The sequence below is a fragment of the Pagrus pagrus genome (genome assembly GCF_965226575.1).
Source record: "Pagrus pagrus genome assembly, chromosome: 7".
Taxonomy (NCBI): domain Eukaryota; kingdom Metazoa; phylum Chordata; class Actinopteri; order Spariformes; family Sparidae; genus Pagrus; species Pagrus pagrus.
This window is the reverse complement of record NC_140191.1, coordinates 34829678-34853071: the sequence shown is the minus strand read 5'-3', so window position 1 is coordinate 34853071 and position 23394 is coordinate 34829678. Positions and strand designations below refer to the sequence as shown.

At 40.0% G+C, this 23394-nt stretch overlaps 1 protein-coding gene across 1 annotated transcript in view; it reads right to left on the bottom strand.

Moving 5' to 3' along the window:
* Nucleotides 1-18350, bottom strand: part of LOC311260619 (phosphatidylinositol-3-phosphatase SAC1-B) — a 32550-nt gene extending 14200 nt beyond the window's left edge. Inside the window, exons 1-10 of the mRNA XM_084358683.1 lie at nt 18333-18350; nt 16182-16348; nt 14645-14742; nt 12950-13024; nt 9996-10123; nt 5101-5250; nt 4799-4858; nt 3472-3505; nt 2903-3004; nt 2448-2533 (exon numbers count right to left, since the gene is read on the bottom strand). Of these exons, the coding sequence (XP_084214809.1) occupies nt 2448-2533; nt 2903-3004; nt 3472-3505; nt 4799-4858; nt 5101-5250; nt 9996-10123; nt 12950-13024; nt 14645-14742; nt 16182-16210 (762 nt within the window). The 5' untranslated portion in view covers nt 16211-16348; nt 18333-18350. The remainder of the gene's footprint in view (nt 1-2447; nt 2534-2902; nt 3005-3471; nt 3506-4798; nt 4859-5100; nt 5251-9995; nt 10124-12949; nt 13025-14644; nt 14743-16181; nt 16349-18332) is intronic.
* Nucleotides 18351-23394: the final 5044 nt, after the last annotated feature.

The window sequence follows — 23394 nt, the reverse complement described above, 5'->3', positions numbered from 1 at the left end:
CTATATTCGCTTTTTTTCTCCCTGTGAAACAAATGATATTCCAGCTGTCCAGATAAATCAGATCTGGTGTTTGGCTTTCAGTGACATGCTTCCAATGCTTTCTAATGAAATGACAAAAATAAGAACGATATAATTAGAATTTAAACAAATAAATAATGTTTGTGTTTTGGCCCTTCGTACATGTTCACTTCATCAGTGTTACTGTACAGCATTATTTACAAATGTGAACTGTGTGTGTAATGATACTGTGAGTATTTGAGTGTGTACATTGATGGAATGGATGTTATACTGTCTATATTAGAGACACAAATGGACATTGGCTGTGTTTACATGCACACTAATTCCAACTATTATTCTGAATATGACAATATTCAGTAGTCTGATACAGGTCATGTAAACAGCAAACAAACATTTCCCAATTAAGATGTGGGAAAATACTGGTACATGTATACGACTCAGGATATGTGCCTCAATCTGTGTTTGTACGGCAGTTTGTGACATGCAGCCTCTTCCTGTTTGCAGCTCACGGTCAGCTGTGTGTGTTGTAAACTAACTAGGCAACAGTTTGTAAAGCTGAGGTACACTTGGTTATCAACAGGCTTTTGCGTATGTGTAATTACTGCAATGCTGACCTATTCAAGAAGTCATTACATTTATCAGAGTGTGCACAGCTGCATGAAAAGGGGAATATTAGTGGATTATTTATTTTCTAGGGATGTCCCGATCCCAATCGCGGGATCGGGGCCGATATGGGCATTTTTTCACTGATCGGGGTCAGTAATTTTGAACGTGGACCCAAGCCCAATTATTAATACATCAGCTGTCGTCAACAGAGCACAATGTGTGGCAGAATGCAGACGCGCGTGTAACGTTAGTCTGGAGAACCTGTGGATAAAATGTATGCAGTGTTGAAATATTTCAAATTAGAAAGCGAAAGCGAAAGCAGTCCAACAGCGACACGTAACATCTGCAATACGACCATTTCGCGAGCTGGTAACAAAAGAGCTGCATTTAATACTACACATTTGATACGGCACATAAACAAAAACATGAGTTCACTCAAGCAATACGGGCAAAGGCACCGAAGCAACAAACACTCGTGGATACTTTCAAAAGGAAAGAGAAATATCCTTGAGTCAGCGTCATGGCCAAAAATATTACAGAGAAGGTCATTGAATTCATCGCTCTGGATAACCAGCCCATCTCCGTGGTAGAGGATCAGGGTTTAGTTACTGATTTATTTACTTGGTGTTTTTGTTAAAAAAAAAAACGAAAAAAAAACCTAATGAAAACCAATGTTGCAATAGGATATGCAGACTAAGAAAGAGCCATATAAAAGTATTTACTTTGTTTCAACAAAATAAAAAAAGATATTAAGAACAGCTTGGATGCAGGTGATTTTTTCTTAATGCAGCTGTATTATCTAAGAAAATATTAGTTAGGGCTAAGTATCGGATCGGGAGATACTAAATATTAAATGACTCGGATCGGGATCGGGGTAAAAAAAACCTGATCGGGACATCCCTGTTATTTTCATTTACCATGTTAACAGCTTAGTCAGAATACTGTCTTTTTCTGAAGAACCAGAACATTGTGTGCATGTAAACGCAGCCATCAAAATACAGTGATGGAAAAAAGAGATGAAAACAGCTGTTGACAATGTTCTAACTAAAAAAGTATAATCCATTTTTGAATGACTGTCACATTACCCTGCCTCATCATTTTGTCCAGTTTTCTTGAAAATGTGCCTTGGTACCATCCTGGTACTTATGACATATGTAATAGAGACTAAAAGTAAAAGGTTAACTACTGACAACCTTAACGAGTCAGTATAAGTACAAATCTTTTAAAGTATTTACTGTAACGAAGCCACCGACCACACAGTAGACAATCTGCTTCCTGTTTAAACTGGAAGCCGCATGCTCAAGTGTACCTGAATGGTCAATGTGATGTGTTTTCAGGTGTGTGAGTATGAACAGAGATCATTTCTGAAACGGTGCTAAAACATTCATCTGGACAGGGATCAAAAACCCTGCCTATGTTTGGACAAGGCCCTAAAGGAGTAGTCTGTAGTTCTGTCTTAGAAATGTTTATGAACAGAGAAAGATGTTCATTGGCTGATTTTTTTCTGCCTAAACAAACTAAATAATCAAACTCTCTTTGTTTTCATGACTGAATAAACTGAATAAACAAACTGATCTTAAAGGACAACGCAGTTTATACTGTTTTACTTGGTTTATATGTGGCGGACCCTGCCACCTTTCTAGCTTCAAAGTGTTCTGGGACCTTATTTTACTCTGAGAACAGCGTGTTTATTCACTAATGGAAAAAGTTTGTATCATTACCTCATTAATATTGTAAATATTAAAATTCTGACTTTGAATTTCTTTTCCAGAACCACACAGAGCTCCTGTAACCTCTCCTGCAGCATAATTATTTTGGCTCACCTGAACAAACGAAGCCTTGGAGCTGCTGTGCTGCACAATCTGCTCCGTCTCCACATAGTTAGCAGGATGACCCTCTGAATCAATGCCTACGAACAAAAACACGAAACAAGTTAATCCCAGTAATGCAGAGACAATTAGCTTCTCATTGACTTAATGTCCACTGCATGTGCCTGACTGGATGCTGGAGCAGGTAAAATTAATTTCACTTGAATGTATATAAATGCCTATACGTACTGTATTTACTGACAGTTGAGATGAAACTAATATTTAATGGTACATTTACTTTGTTACTGGTTCTGTCCATACTTACAGTACAGTTTTTCATGTCACAAATGCGCCGCTAAAGTGTTTTCAATATCTTTTTAAAACACAAAAACATGGACGAGATGTATAGCAACCGAAATGCGATGCAGCCACATCCAGTGGATATGAGGGGTCAGTGGTGTGGACAGTACCTCGGACATAGTAGCGGACACCGGCTCTGAAACAGCTCCTCCTGGAGATAATACTCCAGTCAAACACCTTTCCATTGATGCAGCTCGACTTCATGGTGATAACTAGTGAATGTATGTAGTAAGAAACCAACAGTACTGACATGGAACCGTGAAGAGTCAGTGCTCTACACACTAAGAAATGACATAAACAGATATAAAGTGGCGCCCCTGATGCTGACTGATTTACAGTAGGAAATCATATCTTGGATGTGATAGCCCCTTTTTAAGCACTGGATTGTTGATTGTTGTTGTTTTTCTCGATCTGATGGGCAGTTAATAAGTCTTGCTAGTCAGGGACAAGACAACACTCTTCTACCAACATATCTACCAGCATAAAGCACATGCAATAGTTTCAGGAGTCATACATCTAAAATCCACATAGGCTCCACCAATACATCTCATTCAAAGCTTCACTCAGGTTAGATGGGTCCAACATGATACGTCTCTCACTCATTCACAACAATAGCAGTACATTTCATGAGGGCAGGAATAAACTGTGTCTGCAGTCAGACATCAACAGGAAAGGATACAGCCGTGGACAACAGGATACACAAACTTGTGTAACTGTAAGATAAGAGAAGTGTTAGGCAATGAAATGCTTTACTTTCATGCTGGTGATTATCATTCTGTGTATACTTATTCTGAAAGTTTAGCTTTGAAACCTTCGTTCTCTGAATGGAACAGAAGGAGATCTCACAATCACATGATCCCCACCCTGTTTTCTCAAAAGCACATTCTCCATCACAGAGTTTTTACAATTCAAAGACCACATTTTTTCCCACCACATAAGTAATTCAGTTAATGTAAGCCTAACGTTGTAACGCACTCCTCTACTGAACGTTTAGCAGGGATTATAGCCTAAGAGGCCTAGAGACTACATTCCACTTAGATCATGAACCCTTGAACAGACTCATTGAAATCTGTTGAATCAGAGATTTTGATACAGAAAAACTGCAGCTCCCCACTTAAATGTATGTATTTATGAGGCTAGTCTTGCCAGTAGTCCAATAAGGCAACAATTTATTTCTTCCTGTTCACATCAGTAATTGGTAAAACACTCTTTTAATCCCACTTAACCCAATAAAAATGACATGAAATGAAAATCTCATTGGACTGTACTTCAGCACAGAGAACTGCCCCTGCCTTCAGGATCCAAGCTTTGACATTTTTTTCAGACTGTCTGTTTCACACCAGAGCTGTTTGCCAGAAATCACATGACTTCAAGGTTGCAACTGTGCCGGCAGTTTCCTGAGGCTTCTGCTGAAAAGAGTCTACAATAATGACAGCACACATTGAATAGTTTTGCTATCATAACATGAGAATAGTTACTTATTATACTTTTTTAATGTATCTCGTCTGCTGTTGTCATTATGAACAGCACTCACAGCAGAGAGGGACAGTGCAGTGTTCAACTAATGTTTAGGGCTCAGAATCAGCACCAGCTGCCAAATGCAGGTATATGCAGGCAGCTGGTAGATCTGCTTGACTTGCCAGCCAAAAAAAAACAAAAAACTGTTGAGTGGCTGGTGATGATGAACCTTCAGTAGCCATTTGACTGTTGGACAAACCCTGCTCATGTTACAATAGCAATACATCTCAGTGTGTTCAACCTAGCCCACTGGTGAAGCCAAACACATTTGAAGCAAAACTGCTACTGCTTTTTCTGCAGTTGGCTGTTTGAACACAACATACAACCACATCATTTTTATGGCAAAGGTAGCTGAATGTGAAGGTACTGTAGGTCCAGACCCTAATCTCATAATCATCAAAAGTGTAACAGAGAATACTCAAGGGAATATATCCTGTAGTGAGAAGTCAAAACAAAAGCTAGGAAAGTGAAGAGTAATTCTGTCCCACCTCTGGCTGTGCAATAAATTCTCTCAACAGGTGGCCATTCCAGACAAATCGCTGATCTGCCTGGAACAAGGACGGTTAACACATGTTAGTAGAACGTCACACACATAGGTAGTCATGGGTGTGGCCTGGAGATGAAGCACACTCTAAGGACCATGCCCACAAAAAAAGAAAAGATTCTGAAATACATGATACAATTGTGCATTTGGAATGGATAATTGTTTGGGTATTTCGTTGTGGTCACTGCGAGCCGACCGATCTATAGAGAGAGACTGGACTGTATGTGTTATATAAGGTAATCTTACCCTCTCCAGAAGGCTCATCTCCTGAAACTCAGGGCTGGTGTTGGCCAGGCGCTGCAGTGTGTGTGTCAGGTCATAGTCTGTTGCAAAGTAGAAGCCGTCTGTATGAAGCACATTGTTGATCATGGACAGGAAAGTCTTGTTGTCCTGCATCTGAAACAAGAGACAGATCCAGCACCAGAGGTGGGAGATAAAAACACTGACGGCAGAAGGTTGGTAATGTAGAATCTAGTCAGCCAAGGAGAGGGATCATCCTCTGTGGCTCTTCCTGAGGTTTCTTCCATCTTTTTTTTTCTCCTTGTTAAAAGGGGTTTTTTTCTGAGGGTCTGAGGACAGAGGATGTCGTTCACTGTACAGATTGAAAAACCCACTGAGGCAATGTGATTGTGATTTTGGGCTAGATAGATAAAATTGATTTGATTTCAAAACATCTATTCAACAATTTTATTGGAGGCTGCAGTATTTGTGCTACTTTCACTCCAGAGGAGAGATCTCTGCTCCTCATGAGGCTGCCATCAGTGCGCTGTGCAAAGGGTGAGGCAGTTCCCTCAGCCTGCATCTCAACATAATACTGAACTGTACCATTCACCATCCAGGGCTCATACGCACTTAAGGTTCCCGGATTTTCAGTTAATGCTTTTTAAGACCTCAACAAATATAATTTAAGACCCAAATATGTCATAACAATTTCTTTGGTAGAAAATACTCAATTTATTTTATTGTATACACAATCAAAGCTCACAGTTGGCATTTTCTTTTTTTTCCCGATTTTTTTTAACAACTTAATTGTGATAATCGCAATTATTCTTTTGTTATTATTTGTTATTTTAATGATTTCTTGCTTATACATACATACATACATACATACAGATACAAAATCATTCTGTGTGTGTGTGTGGCCTATAAATTTAATGGTAAATTTTGCAAATTAGACTAATTATTTTCTATAGGTTTACTAACTGGTAAAATCATGTATTCTGTGCTAAAATACAACATATCTAATCTGTATTTACAACATAGCTTGATTATGCATCTCTATTTACAGCTCATTAGCCCTTACGTGAATGTTTACTGTTGCTATGGCAACAAGTGACAGCCGACGTTAACAACTGTTAGCTAGATTTGCCCAACCGTCCGAACAACAGCAACCCATATAATCACAAATCGGCATATTTAGACAAAATCAACTACAACTACCAACAGTTACACCCATTAAACTCTGAGCTAATGTGTTGTTACCTGATTGACTGTCAAAGTGAACATAGACTGTGAACTGAGTAGAATAATAGTATGCGAATTTGCACATTGACTCATTGTTGTTTTCAGCAAGCGCCAACCACCTTCTAAATACATCCTCTTCCATCCATTTGTCGTTAAATTTGCACTTCCCCATCTTTGCATGTTTAACCGCTCACCTCAACAACCGCGTAATGGCAACACGCAGCCCGACGTCGGCATCTGTCGCTGACGTACCGTAAAACAGCGGAGTTAATCGCGGAGTCTCATTTACTACATGGTTAGATATTTTACGGTGGGCTACTGTGCTTTCCCATCGGCATTAAATGCACCGTCTGGAAATGTAATACCTACAGCAATTTTACCGTAAATTAAATACAATTTAAGATCTTAATTACCCGGATTTTAATTTAAGACATTTTAAGACTTTTTAAGGACCCACGGGAACCCTGTCTCCAAATTGGCTTTGTGTGTGTCTGTGTCCTGCAGTTAGAGCGGGTTGTTGTGTGAACAGAGAATATCCCTCCCAACGAGTAAATGGCCAATCACTGTTAGTATGCATATAGCGTAATGACACTGGGGATGGCAATGGAGTAGGATAGGAGTCACACTGAACATGGCAGACAGCATGGTGAACGGAGCCAAGAGGCAACAGTTTGAGGAAGCGCAGTCTTCTTTCAAAGTTACTGTATGTAAGCACTGCTCGACTCGTGTCGCCTACACGAGTGGAAACACTTCAAACATGAGCACGCACCTCTGCCACCACCACCGAGCAATATCGCTGTGTGGAAGCAGGATGGCTGAGCAGGTAACACCGTCAGTGAAACAGAAGTCTCTCTCTCTGATGCCTTCAAACAAACCAATCCTACCAGTTCAGAAAAACACAAAACAATCACCAGTGCAGTTCACTGCTAAAGACTTGCAGCCCTTCTCAGTGATGATAGATGTGGGTTTTCATCACCTAATGATCCATGATAAATTGTGCCCCTTCTTACGTTTTCCAGCAGCCAAGTTTTTCCTGACCTCTATGAAAAGACACGCAGAGCCATAGAAGATAAACTGGCTAAAACACAGAGCCTTGTGCTGTATGAAAGGAAATTAAAATGAAGATACAGGAATAGCTAAATAACTAGATCCTAACTTCACATCTTGAATATAGTGAATTGTGTTTATTTAAAATAGGCTGAATACTAAGGATCGACCAATACGATATATCGGCCAGAAGACCCTGCAGCACATGCAGACGCGTTACCCCTCCCCAGTGTTGCCAACTTATATTTATATATTATATATATATTTAGCGAGTTTTCAGACCCCTCTAGCGACTCTTTTTCAAAAAAGCGACTAGCGACAAATCTAGCGACTTTTTCTGGTGTATTTGGAGACTTGTGGAGACTCTGACATGAAAGCATGTATCGTTCAACGAGCAGCGAGTGCTGCCGTGGGACCGTCCCAAAGCACTCACAGGTGGCCCAGTCCTCACGCAACAGTCCCTCCCAGCTGCAGTCAGAGCAGGAGAAGTTCACCCCTCGTGTCCAGACTGCGAGTCGCGCATGCGCGAAGCTGCCGCTGGCTGATCCCACCCTGGGTTACAGTCAGGGCTGGATGTAAGTGTAAAATTTTCTTTGTCCAAAATAAACCACTGCACTAAAATAAGTTCATTTGTAGTTCTAAACATATTAAGGGTGTTTTTTATCTCTCCCATGACGTTATTCCTCTCTCCTACAGCGTCCATTACAAATAATGCATATGGCCAGTTATGCAAATTAGGTGATGACGTCATTTAGCGACTTCTAGCGACTTTTAGGACAGCCAATAGTGACTTTCCTTATTGAGGAGTTGGCAACAGTGCCCCTCCCCCACTGGAAGAGTGGTGAAAGCGGCATTGCCCAGGAGGCTGCTTCAGAACAACAGTAAGTTTTAAACTTTCAATTAGCCTCTAACTGTTAAACTTAGTTGAAATATTAGTAATGAAGTAATATTAGTAGTAATGTCAAAGTTGTCGATTCAGTTCCATGTTGTTTGTAGGAGTTTAAATCAGCGAAGGGTTGAGATGCGTGTCGCGTGTGTGTGTGTGTGTGCGCGTGCGTGCGCTCTCTCCCTCAGCAGAGCAGAGTGGAGCAGCCATTGCGGGGCTATCAGAGGTCTTTAGCGTGTACTAGAAAAACTTTAATGATGAGAGAAATGTTTTATATGTACTACTAATTTGTGTTTGTGTGTGTGTGGGGGGGGGTGCGCGTCTCACTGGGGAGGAGCAGCCATCACATCGATGAGAGATTTAACTGAAACTATGAGAGAAATGTTTTGTACATGGTTGAATATTTATTCCTTTTAAAGTTGATAATGCCGTTTAAAACTTAAACTTGAACAATTTGTTGCTTAATGTGCTTCTGACGTCACACTTATTTTCCTGCCGATTTATGTTCTGGTGTTGCCAGACCTGACAGCATAGTAGCCTAAGACATGATCACTTTATTTTGTGCAGAAAAAATGAATTATACCTGTCTCATCAGCAAGCAATGCATCATCAAGGCTGTGTTGTAGATATTGATGAAAGGGTGATGATATGGGTGATATGAATGTACGATGATGCCAAAAATATTGATACTGATTGATACTAATCTGTGTTTTTATTTATTCTTCATACAGATGGCTCAACGCAAGAACCCGGTGTGGCAACATTTTAGTGAGCCACCAAAGCACTTTTTTTCATTTGAAAGTATGTGTGGTGTAAAGTTGAACAAAGCTGTTGAATCCTACTGTGTACAGTAGTTGTTGTTTTATTTATGCTACAGCTTAAGCTTAAATTTTACTGTTCAATAAATGTTTGTTTAAACTTGAGACCTGTTATCATTGTGTCATTTTTTTAATGTAAATTGTGGGAGCAAAAGCAGTATCGGCCCCAAAAATCAGCCCAAGAAAATCGGCAATCCATAATCGGTCATCGGCTAAGGGTGATGGAAAAAAATCGGTATCGGCATCGTCCCTACAAAACCCATATCGGTCGATCCCTACTGAATACTAGCTATTTTTGAATTTTTGTTTCTCTCTGATTATATATGGGCTACAAGCTGTGAGCTGTCAGGACAAAAGTGCACTTTCACTTTTGAAATTATTTTTCTTTTTATTGTACCAGAAGTCAAGAGGCACTTTTGAAAGGGTTTTAAATTTTATATAAGTTTATTTATTTGATATTATACAATACACCAGAAATGTTCAAAGTGTTTTATTGTTGCTAATAAGCAAAATAAAGAGAGAATTTCAGATAGTAATACTGTAGCTTTTTTCCTCCTCACACAGAAAATGTTTACCAAACCAAACTGAACAATGATCCAAAATCCGAGGTATGTTGCGAACCATGGGCGAACTGTATCGTTGCATCCCTAGCACACACGCACAGACTGAACCCTGCTCTGATGTCAGTGTGCTCAAAAGTCTGGATAAACTTCACTAAAGCAGATGCAGACAATGCTCGTTGTCACAGGCACAGATCTAGTTAAGCTGCCTCACGCATTGTATATACAGGTGGAAAAATGCCCAGACTGTCAAGATCCACCTCAGGTGTAAGAGTGAGATAGATGTTTTTGTTGAAAAAGAATAAAATAAAAATAAGAGTCGTGTGAGTGTATCGTGATCTCAATCCTCAATACATAAGATCCTACCTGGTTGTCTGTCAGGTGTAGTATTGTCTTCTTATAGGAGATGATATCAAAGTCAAGAGCCTTCCAAACAGCATGGCCCAGCAAATCTCCCACCTTCTTCTTCTTTGTAATTACAACCAGGTACATGCCTGAAACCAATGGGTGGTTGAAATGAGAATACACAGCAGAACACAACACACTGCAGTCGAGTTCAGTTCGTTACACATTACTACGGTTATGTTTGCATTTCCATTATCACATTTTGTTCCTACCACTTTATGCCATCCTGTTTTGTTTAACCCTCTGTTGAGGTACCTAGCACACTGGTCCAATACTTGAAGGCAAAGTTAAAACACAGCAGACCACTGACCACCATAAAAACTCTGGCTGTTATCCCTGATTAGAATATGTCCTTTAACTCCTACATAATAAACATCTCAAGGACTGCCTTCATTCATCTACTTAACATTGCAAGTATGAGGAACCCCGACTCAAAAAGTTGATGAGGGTTCTTAGTCATCCAGGTCATGGTAATTGTAAGTGCTGTATCATAGGCAGCTGGACTTGTTTCAGTTTCTTGAAGACATTTCACCTCTCACCCAAGAGGCTTCTTCAGTTCTAACTAACTGGAGAGGAGTTGCAGGCTTTTAAACTCTGTGTGGGAGTGTCCTTACAGAGTCATTAGGGCCACTTGTGCTCACAGGTGGCCCTAACGACTCTTTAAGGACAGCAGACCACTGACCACCATAAAAACTCTGGCTGTTATCCTTGATCAGAATATGTCCTTTAACTCCCACATAATATACCACTTGTGAGTCGTTAGGGCTCACAAGTGGCCAATGGTATCGTTAACAGCGTGTGCGCACCTGACCAATGACAGTGTAGTGATCCACACAGGGAGGGATCTCAACACGGAGCGGCGCTAAAGTTTAGCTGCTTAGCTAGCAGGGACTCGTCGCGCTGCTACGTTATCAACTGAGTTTAGTCAGCACGTGAGAACTCGTCTGACACGGAGAGTCTCCTGTTGTGTGCTACATGTGTGAAATAACAACTATAGCCTGGACTTTGTCTCCAGTGTATCTGTGTAAACGGCCTCATTCAGCATCTCAGAGCTTCTTTGATTATTAACAGTATGTTAGTGATGGCAGAAAAGTGATAACTCACCATCAGACTGACAGGCTGCAAAAGTTGCTGTTTGTATGATGTATTTTTCTGTTAAACGATAAGAGGCTCACTTTAAACAATATTAATTAATGATAATAATTAATGATAATGTTGATGAGAAGAAGAAGTAGACAGCTGTTCAGATCATCCTCCTGTAAAACACTGTTGGTCAAATATTTAAACTTGATGTCTGCATTAGAGAACATGGTGTGGGGCGAGGCTGTAAATCTTATCTTATTTTTTTGATTTATGTTGCACTTTTTGACCTCAGTACTGCAGTATTCAAATAAATGTTAATTAATTAAATCAAATTGTTCTTTTTCGTTATTATGGGGATCGATTCCTGGGCCAGTGGTTACAATGGTGGGGCCAGTGATCTTCAAAAAAGTTCACACAGGAAGATGGAGACAGTCTGCCCTTCTTGGACTGTGCAGTACATATTGAAGAAGACAGCCTCAACATTGAGGTGTACAGAAAACCTACACACACAGATCAGTACTTGCTGTTCGACTCTCATCACCCACTGGAGCACAAGCTGGGGGTCATCAGAACCCTAAACCATCGGGCTGAGACCGTGCCCACTAATTTAGAGGGGAAGGAAAAGGAACAGAAGCACATCAGGGGAGCACTTCAAACCTGTGGCTACCCAAACTGGACCTTTTTCAAAACCTCTAAAAGATCCAGAGCAAACAGAGAGCCTACCAACACACTGAGGCAGAAACTTGTCCATCCTAAGGACAAAACACCCAGGCATAAACAGAGTGATGTAGTTTATGCTGTTCAATGCAGCCAGGACTGCACAGATCTGTACATTGGGGAGACAAAACAGCCTCTCCATAAACGAATGGCACAACACAGGAGGGCCAACTCCTCAGGTCAAGACTCTGCTGTCATGAGGACATCAATGTAAACATGGCGGTGGTGATGGTTTGAAGAGGGGGTGAAAAAGAATCCATCTATGTCAAACTGGAACGACCGTCTTTGAACAGAGGAGGTGGCCTAAGACATAACTTAGCATCCACCTACAATGCTGTACTGAGTTCTCTCCCCAGACAGCTTAACAGCCATTCACACCTCGGCTCACCTAGCCTTAGCAACCCACGGTTGGCTGGTTGGGTCAACGACCCACAAGTGGCCCTAACGACTCTGAAACTCAGAGCTCACACGTGTCCTTAAAGACTCTGTAAGGACACTCCCACACAGAGTTTAAAAGCCTGCAGCTCCTCCAGTTAGTTAAACTGAAGAAGCCTCTTGGATGAGAGGTGAAACGTCTTCAAGGAACTTAAGTCCATTTGCCTACGATACAGCACCTACAGTTACAATGACCTGGATGAGTGAGAACCTTCATCAACATCTTGTGTTGTAAAGCGCTTTGAGTGGTTTCTAAGACTAGAAAAGCACTATATAAATACAGTCCATTTACCTTTTACCCTATTACCTACACTAGAACACTGCGCTCCCAGCATGCAGGGTTACTTGTGGTTTCTCGTTTCTCCAAACGTAGAATAGGAGACAGAGCCTTCAGCTATCAAGCTCCTCTCCTGTGGAACCATCTTTCGGTCTCGGTCCAAGATTCAGACACCCACTCTATGTTTAAGAGTAGGCTGAAAACTTTCTGGCACTAATGCTCATCACAGGTCACAGTGTGTTGGTTAATAAATGGAGCAGCTTCTCTGGAGTTGAGACTAGTCTCCCCTGTTGTCTCCCAAGTACCCAAAGTTCCTTGGTATGAATAAGGCTTAATAGCGGACAGTTGCCATATTTTCAGGTCTGGCTAGAACATAATTTCCTGCATTATGTACTGAACTCACCTGCCACCAAACGTATGGTCCCCATGAGTCCACATATTGGCCTGGTCTCAGCAGATGCAGGGATGTCCCTCCTCACTGAAGACCACAGCAGAACACGTCATTGATTAGTGACATTAACTCGGTTTCCATCCAAATGTATCAAATTTAAGAGCGGATTTTGTGAAAATGTGCAAAAAGCAAATGCAAATTTATGCCCGTTTCCATTCGTTATTGTTTTGCGATTATTGGGAGAGGAGGAGTGCGCTGTGAGATCACGTCATAAGAGACCGTGAATGTATCCATGACAACAGTTGACACTCAGCTGACAGTGGACACTCAGCTGACACTCAACATCATGGACAATTTACAGGTGAACCTGTCGGCTCTTGGGAGAACATTAGCTACAATTTTGTCAGCGTTCACAGCCTACAAAACCCTCCTGAAGAGAAGAAGGAAAAGAAGATTTTTAAAGTTACGAGTGCTGTCGGAGTTTGCTGGAGGGAGACTGCGTCGTTCTCCATTTGTTTGGGAACGCCGTCACATCCGGGTTAGTCATGATTTATTCGCAAAACCTGTTTCCATAACAAAAAGTCGCATTTTCCTTTTATCGATACGCTGACAAATCCACCCCCTCCAAGCGTAAAAACTTTTTTGCGAATTTACTGCCTTTTTTCGAATTTCTGGCGTTTCCATCCAAGTATTGGATTGGATCTTATTCGCATTTTCAAAAATTGCGAATAAGAAAAGGTGGATGGAATCGCAACTCGTGTGTTCAGAAGACAAACAGCAGTAGAATCATGAATTAGGCTGCAACTAATGATTCTTGTTTATGATTCTCTGAATCATTCTATTGATTTATTAGTAATATAGAGGACAATAATTTACTCTCCTGACAAACTCTGATCATAAGTTATCTGACAACTAATTAATGCCCTTAATCTGCTTTTTTAATTATAGGCATAAATAACATGAAACGAGTGAGCAGTGGTCGTGTCGACAACGTGTGCTCTTCCATGTTAGTGCAGGTTTAGTCAGCTGTTACACTATGGAAGACAATATATGCCAATAAGAATCAAATACAACTTATTCACTAACAAATAAAAATTAGAATTTGAGAGAAAATATATCTTACAGAAGCAAAAAAAAGTAATCTCTTGAGAAAAAACGTTGAACTTGGAAACAAATGATTTGCATAATTATAAAACTATTGCTACTAAAGCTCTTTTACTTTTTTGATAGCATGTCCTTTTGTTTATAGTTGACTCTGCATCTTTCTCGATGATCAGACTTATGCTCTCACTTGCACCTTTCTCTCCTTTCTGTTTATTAAGATTCATGTTATGCATTCATATTTCTAGTTCCACTGTATTAAAGTGGGGATCTGCCATGGTGAGTATCAGAGCTCCATTGATGACAGCTTTCTTTTTGGCTCAAACACTCATTCTGATCAGCTGTTCTGTTCAGAATGAGTTTCTGAGTTCTGAGTTTCCCAACTCAGGCTCAGTCAACTCAGAGTTCAGGGTTAGAGTTTGTTAAAGCTGCCATCTGAAACGGGCACCAAGAGGAACAGAAGCTCCTCCATGACTTGTTTACAGGCTGACGGGCTGACTGCTGCTAGAGTCAGACCTGTGAGCCCAGAGCAGTCTCTTGTCTGATCAGTGTGTCCTTCTTCAACTATATGTGCACTGGAGCACAAATCATCTAACCTGCGCTTACCTGTGAGAGTCATCTCAGTCGACACTCTGTCGATGGTCAGAACGTCCACACAGCCATCATCACAGGCCTCGATGTAGAACCTCTCTGGTGTGGTGCGCCTGGTGGAGCAGAGACATTAAACGACACTATCACTAACACCATCACTACCATTAACACCGTCACTATCACTAACACCATCACTAACATTAACACCGTCACTATCACTAACACCATCACTAACATTTACACCGTCACGAACACTATCGCTAACACCATCATTACCATTAACACCGTCACTATCACCATCACTAACATTAACACTCTCACTAACACCGTGAGAAACATTAACACATCACAAACATTAACACATCAAAAACATTAACACCGTCACTAACACCGTCACTAATATTAACACATCACTAACACTAATACCGTCACTAATATTGACACATCACTAACACTAACACCATCACTAACACTGTCACTAACACTAACACCATCGCCAATAAGAATCAAATATAACTTATTCAATAACAAATAAAAATAAGAAATTGAGAGAAAATATATTTGACAGAAGCAAAAAAAGGATTCTCTTAAGGAAAAACGTTGAATTTGGAAACAAATTATTTGCATAATTATAAAACTATTGCTCTTTTACTTTTTTGATAGCTTTTGTTTAAAGTTGACTCTGCATCTTTCTCGATGATCAGACTTATGCTCTCACTTGCACCTTTTTCTCCTTTCTGTTTATTAAGATTCATGCTAAGCATTCATATTTCTAGCTCCACTGTATTAAAGTGGGGATCTGCCATGGTGAGTATCAGAGCTCCATTGATGACAGCGTTCTTTATGGTTAACACTAACACCATCACTAACATTAACACTGTCACTAACAATATCATTAACACAGTCACAAACACTATCACTAACACCGTCACTAACACCCTCAATAACACCATCACTAACACTAACACCGTCACTAACGCTAACACTGTCACTAACACGTCACTATCACTAACACCGTCACTAACACGTCACTATCACTAACCCCGTCACTAACACGTCACTATCACTAACCCCGTCACGTCACTATCACTAACACCGTCACTAACATTAACACCTCACCAACACCATCAGTGATGTTTGAGCCCCGACAGTAAACCTCTGCTATGTGAATAGATGCAGTCTGCTGTGTAGCAGCAGCAGCAGCAGAAACTGAACTAACTTGTAGCAGCTGGTTACAACAAGCTGCCTGAACGTGGCCTCATCGTCTCATCTAGCTCTAGCTCCACACAGGAGGGCAGGAATCCTGTTAAAATCAGTGATATCAACGAGCTGCTGATGTAAACGGATCGTTAGTTAAGGAAACTTCGTGTGGGATCAGATGTAACGGTGGCTGCGGGACGATGACTGCGCTGACAGGAGAGAATGTCCGTGTGAAGCTGATAATCGTTCGCCATGTCAGTATGAAGACCTCACAGAGCTTCGTCGCCTCTTCGGTCAATACTGAAATGAAACTAAGCTTTGTGGTGTTGTGATGTGAAGCCATTTCACTTACAAGTTAAAACTCTCGTAGGTGCTCGCCATCTTGCCTGCTGTATGACCTCAGTGACGTGGCACCGACACACCGGCTACTCCTTCTTCTTCTCATAGTTTTCGGCAGGCTGAACACTGTAAAGCGTCATACTGCCCCCTACAGACCAGGATTTGTGTTTGTCCTATATTCTACAGTACAGAGTGAAGAAATTAGAAATGTCAACACTGTCCCACCTGTAACAACAAGGGCCAACCTGTAACAACACTTTCCCACCTGTAACAACAAGGGCCAGTTCAAAGGACCTACTGCTCTAAAGGTCCTTATGAGCTTTTGTACAGGAAACACTTCAGAATGTTGTACACATTGATATAGGTCCTTAAATTTATATCTGAAATATATCAAAGGCAATGCAGTAATAAAACATACAATAAACAAAAAGATTCAGTGATGAAACATCAGGACACAGAGACATGGAGCAAGGGGCTGGTCCAGTCAGGAGAAAGGGGTGTGGTTATATCTCCAACACCAGAGGGTGCTATAAAAACCTAACAGTTGCATTTGCAACTTACTGTGCTGAAGTCATTCTGCTCTTGACATGCAGTGTGTGCCACTGTAATCTGAGGTGAGAAACAATAACCCTAAACCAAAGTCCTGTGCTAAAGCTTGCTTGTGGTATAGCTAGCAATAGCACTCTGGGGCTAAAGAAAGACCAACCAAGACAGCAGACATCTACTTTGGTTTGTCTCCCAGGGAGGTTAGGAAACTGGCCTATCAGTTTTGCTGTGGCATGCCAATTAAAAATTACACCAACCTGAGCAGAGAAAGAACAAACCACCTCTGAGTGGTTCGCAGCCTTTTTGAAGAAGTATCCAGTATGTAGATATCGCTCTCATGCAAGAAATGCATCTGAAGTCTGTTGATACCAGTAGATTTCAAAATAAATTGTATAAAGTGTTAGCTTTTTCCTCTGCCCCAAACAAGACAAAGGGGGTGTTGATATTAGTGTAACCGGTGAGTAACCTCTGCGTTGTGTAGTATTTTTTTTTCAATGAACCACAATGCTCCTGTTCTCGAAATCGGCTTTATTCCTGACTAGGGTTGTCACGATACCAGAATTTCAGTAGTCGATACCAATACCTGTGAATTTCCACGATTCTCGATACTAATTCGATACCACAATTTAAAAAAAACAACAGAACCCATGTACTTTTAAATTCACTAACTTATTGAAAACTGCTTCAAACTGTCAAGTATTTAACACCACTGTGCTTCAACATCTTTTTGCACAGAATTTAAATTGCAGTACCAGCTGCCAACTGCCAAAAGGTACTTTCAGTTTAAATAACATAAGGTAAGAGACTGTCAGACAGTATCTCATCATGTCACCTTACGTATAATGACGCAGACCGTACCGTTACATTACGTAAACATCTACATGAGGGAGTGACTGAGCGAGAGAGTAGAAGCCTGCGCCCCAGCTGACTCTCATGCCCAAATGACGGAACGTAGGCATATTCGGGTTAACGTATGACGTGACACAACAGTGATAGTAAACGGAAACTCACTCGAAACTCACTTGAATTCTCTAAACAAGTCGGGGTGCCTGTCTTTGAGGTGTTTGGCCATGTTTGACGTGCTTCCTCCTTTCGTTTGAAAACTTCTGAGGCACTGTTTGAATGTCGTCTTGTTTGAGTCTAGAACTGCTCCGTATTCATCCGCCTCGAATGCAAAATATTTCCACACGCGACTCTTAGTACCTGTCTTGTCGACGAGCCGACGTGTTGTGCTTTCACTCTCACTTGCTGAAGCCATTTTTTCTAAGACGGCAGGTTTCCTTCTTCAGCGCCGCTGACTGCTCTGTGCTGCTCACACGCGTATACTGGCCCCGTCAGTTCTGCCAAGAATCGACACGGCTCGCCGAGTGAAAAGTTGTATATTCGGTTCTGATGTTACCAGAAAAAAGCAAGTATCGTATTATTTTTTTCGTGTCGGCATCGAATTGGTACCGAAGTATCGGTTCTTGTGACAACCCTATTCCTGACAGAGATGACAATAAAACAATTATTACATCCTCTTAGACATCACCCGAGCCCCTCTCCCACAGAGCACAAGGACAAGAGAGAGAGCATTTAGGCTAGCTAACCTAGCTTAAATTTAAAACACGGAACATACCTGACAGAGATGACAATAAAACAATTATTACATCCTCTCAGACATCACCCGAGCCCCTACAAGGAGAAACAGCGTGAATATAATAAAACTTTAAAAACATAAAATGGAGGCCAAATAAAACCTCAATGGACCCGGAACAGAAGAAAACGCTCACCTCTCCCACAGAGCACAAGGACAAGAGAGAGAGCATTCTGGGAAATGAACAATTTGTACAGACATGGGGTCGCCCCAGAAGAAATGCAGGGGCACACAGGAAGCTCCGCCCGAGAAGGAACAACAGTCAGGTAGATAGAAACAACAATTTTGTGTGATTATATTATATACAGCATAACCTCTGTTACATTAGTTAGAAGAAAATTAAATATCTGCTTAAAATTATCTGGTTCTGATGGTGAAGGAAGATTTTGCCATGTGACTATTAATAATTCTAAGATATGCCGGGCATCAATTTACGGCCCTGATGTCTTGAATTCTGATTTTTTTTTTACTCTATTACAGTTTTTCTCGATTGTTTACACACATTTTCTGAAAGCATGCCTCATACTCTCAGAACTCTACACACAAATCAAAAAACACACACACAATGGGCAAAACCCCTCACTTCTCCTGCAAAATGAAACTTTACATTCAAAACAATGTTATTTCTTCTCAAAATGATATTTTGTTTTCAAATGACACACACAAACCATCATATGAATAGACATTTATAAGAACCAGTTGAACTCTGATGTGCTCAGTGTAAAACACTATGATGAATGGAAAACACTCCATTCATCATTCACCTTTTTTTTTCAGTGTTACACTTACTACAGACAGTGCATACATAAGTGTGTTGTAAAATATTTTAGAATATTGTTTTTATACTCAGAACACACAAATACACAGTAACAAATAGGCGCTGTTGATATCAACGAAGGTTATTTGATCTGCGATGGTCTGCTCTCTCAATTCACGAAGCCGGATTTCGTTATTTGCCAAAACAATGTTAACTATGGCCACCTCCTGTTCATCACTGAACATAATCTGCCTTCCACCCTGTGCAGGTTGTCTGGCAGTTCTGTAGAAAATGAAACATCATACATTTTGTACTTTAGACCCATAGACCTACAGTAATACAGCAATGTATTGTACTGTGCGTTTGAACAATGTGCAATACTGTAATTTCTTTGGTACAGTTTAGTGTGGAAACTTCAAAACATACCTGTTTTCCAGTCTGAAAGTTCTAATAATTGAGGCAACTGAGTAGCGACTTAGGTTTGGCTGGACTCTCTGCCCAGCCTCCCTTATTGTAAGGCCATGATTTATTACATGGTCCACCAAAGTGGCCCTCATGTCATCACATATTTGTCTCCTTCTGTTGCCTGCTCCCCTTCTTCGTCCTCTTCCTCTTCCTGCTACTGCTCTTACTCTCCCTCTTCCTCTTTCTGCCTCCATGTTTCCAAAGTTGGCACAAATGAGCTGAGCTCACATCAGGTGTATTTGTAGTGCTATGGCTTAGACTGATTGGTCTACAATTAGATTTTACATGTTTTCATGTGTGTGAGTCTGTGTGCTTTTCCAATTTTAGTTGTGTAGTTGTTGTATTTTAAATAGATGTGTTTTCCCAGTGATTGCATGAGATTTCCTTTTTGAACAATGTGTCTTATGTAAAAAACATACTACTACGTGTGTAGTGTTTTGCAAGAAGTGTGTTGGAGAATTTCAAACACAGTCCAAAGCATATATTGTGTTTGCAGGGTTGGTGCTTTTGTTTAGGGCATGGTCACCAATGTTAGAGGTTGTGATGCTTTGGGCATAGCAACCACTTTTAGTGTTTAAGCATTAGGCAAAAACTGTAAAGGAACATCACATCACATTTCTTTGTATGCTGATGATATTTTATTGTACCTGTCTGATGTCGTTAGCTCTGTTTCTCATGTCTTGAATCTTTTCTGCATGTTCGGCTCTTTTTCGGGTTATAGAATAAACTCGTCGAAATCGATACTCATGCCTTATGCAAGTCCAGCATATTTTACGATTCATCTCATATACCAGTTTCTTTACAACCTCAGGGTTTCACGTATTTGGGTATTCATATCAGAGTTTCACGTATTTGGGTATTCATATCAGATCAACTATTTCACAGTTAACTAAGGATAATTTCAGTTTAATTCTCACCAAAGTTAAGAAAGATTTTTGGTAACTGGTCTGCACTGAAGGCCGGCCTACATGGTCGTGTTTCAGCTATTAAGATGAATATACTCCCACAAATTATTTTTTTATTTGCTTCGTTACCCCTTGATTCTATGTGCAGGAAATTTATTTGGAATAACAAACCTCCCAGGATTAGTCTCTCTACCCTCTCTCGCCCGAAAGCCTTAGGTGGCCTTTCCCTTCCTCAGTTCAAACATTATTACTGGTCATTTCAATTAAGAGCAATCAATACTTGGTGAGACACTTCTTCAGATGCATCATGGCATATTCTAGAAAATGCTTTGTCCTGTCCAATCAGAATTCAAGACTTGCCTTTTTCTGTCATTAAACAAAAGTATGTGGAGTCACACATGGGCCTTATTATCTCCAACACTTTATCTGTCTGGCGATCTATAGAAAAATATCTTTCTATAGATTGTAAATATCATAAATTATCACCTATTTGGCATAATAATGCCCTGCTATCTGGATCATTACCCTTTAGTTTTGCGCAGTGGTCCAGACAAGGTATTCATGTGTTGGGTGATGTTTTTAATCATCAAGGCCTTCGTTCCTTTCAAGATCTAAAGGATTCTTATTCTTTTCCAGGCTCTTCTAGGTTCTTTTTATTCGCACAGCACTTAGAATTATGGTGTTCCCTGGAGTACACCTCTCCCTCATCACCCCTTGGTAGCAGTTCTATCTAACAGTACTAAATTGGTGGCCTCAATTTATGGCAAACTCTCATCACATAACTACAAAACGCTTCCAATAACTAGTAGTTGGGAAAATGATTTCAAAGCTTCTAAGTTAGAGTGGAATTGGTCAGTCATTTGGAACACAGTATTTTCTTCATCAAAAAACCTGGGTTATCAAATTATTCATTATAAGTTTATACTTAAGTTTTACTTTACTCCAGAACGTAGATGCAAATGATTGACAGTAACTTGTGTACTAAATGTACTAACTCAGCAATAGGGTTTTTTTTTTTACAAATGTTTTGGTTCTGTTCTGCTGTTACACCTCTTTGGGTTTATATAAATAACATTGTTAGCACCATTATTGATAAAGCTCTTCCAACCTGTCCTGTTTTATATCTTATTGGATACAATCCAAGCATATCACTGTCATTTCAGCAAAAGCGAATCATACTGGCAGCTTCTACTGCTGCGAAAAAAACTATCATTAAAAATTGGTTTGAATCTGTATTGGATATGAGGAGAACCTGGCTTACTTTTTTTTTCGACGTCTCCCTTCTTGAAAGGTCAACAGCCAGAATCAACAACGCTAGAGCTGATACTGTACTTAACTGGTCCAAAGCTATTGGTGTAATTCAGGAGTTCTTAAAGTAGAACACATTTATTTATTTACTCACGTTTTTCTTTTTTTATGCATATACTGGATTGTTATGGACTGTTATTTAAGATGGCTGTGAGGAGGAATTTTATTATGCACCAACCATTATTTCTGTATTATACCATTGTATCATTGTATCTCCAGTGCCATGAATTCTGTCTATAATATCTATATTTTATTTGTGTGTATTAGCCAGTTGTATATCTCTGATCAGGATATGTCTATTGTCCGCATATAATGGCGTAGCAGTTCTTTATTTTTTTTGTCATTTTTTTTTCTCTTTGCTGTTGTCTTTGATGTTTTTTATGTTTGTTAGGAATCTGTAATTACTTGTATGATATTGCAGCTACTTATAGGTGATCTACAGTCTTCTTTATATGTTTGAATTTTGCTTAAATATATTAAATAAATAAATATTTGTTCACAAAAAAATTTAAATTGGTGATTTCTCTTCAATTAACTCTTCTAATGAGGATTTTTAACATCCTTACGACTCACAAAGTCTCACAAAGACTGACAGAAGTGACACACAACCCATGTCCAACATGTAAAATGTGAGATTAAGCACTTGAAAGTCTGCTGTGTTTTCTGTGGATATGACTGTCAGAAGCCTTTAAACCTACAGGCTCTGGTATTAACAGGCCCATCGATGTAGAAAGCTTAGCTATGTGGAAATATTGGTAATATAATCTCACCTAGGCTAATAATAAATATAATATTAAAGCATAATATATCATTTAACATAAGAATGGCTTGATAAACTACTGTGAAATGAAATGAATGCACACATTTAAGAGAAATATCTTCAAAATAAATATTACAAATTCGAGTCAAAGCTAAGGTCTGGATTTTGCACAAAAGAAATGAAAAGAAAAGTCTCTGAACAAATGATTGAAAAGTCATAAAAAATAAAGTTTTTGTCATACATGAAATGGGTCTGATAAATCAATTTAGACTTAAAATGATTTTAAAAATGAGAAGAAATAAATTGTAAAGAAAATGCAGATTTTAAAAAGCTAATTAGGACTTTAATGTTGTTCTGCTGATTCTCTCAGGCTGTGATATGAACATACAGTATTCTGCTGCTACTGTGTGTGGCCACTTTCTCAACGTGCATACCGAATTTTTATTTAGCCCAAATGCTTTAATTTTATTTTATCTTTAAAGGTAACCCTTTCATTTACGACTTCCGGTTATGGCGTCTACCTGAGCAGCAGCGGGTTTCTGAGCTCCGGTCCCGTGTGCTCTTTTTGCACTTCCATTTTGCCAAATCGACCCTCAACTAACCCAGTCAGTTCTACAAAAGCTTCGTGTTAATATTCTAAACAAAAATGCCAAGAAAGAAACAACTTAACCAGACTAAAACGGCAACGGATGGCGACGAAGACGACGACGCTAGCATGGACCGCGCCTCGGTGGACGACGAGGTGGATTTGGAAGATGCTAATGCGGCTCACCTAGACCACGGCGCTAACATTTTAGCTGCCATTCGTTTAATGAGAGCTGACTTTTCTACTCAACTGCGTGAAGTCGT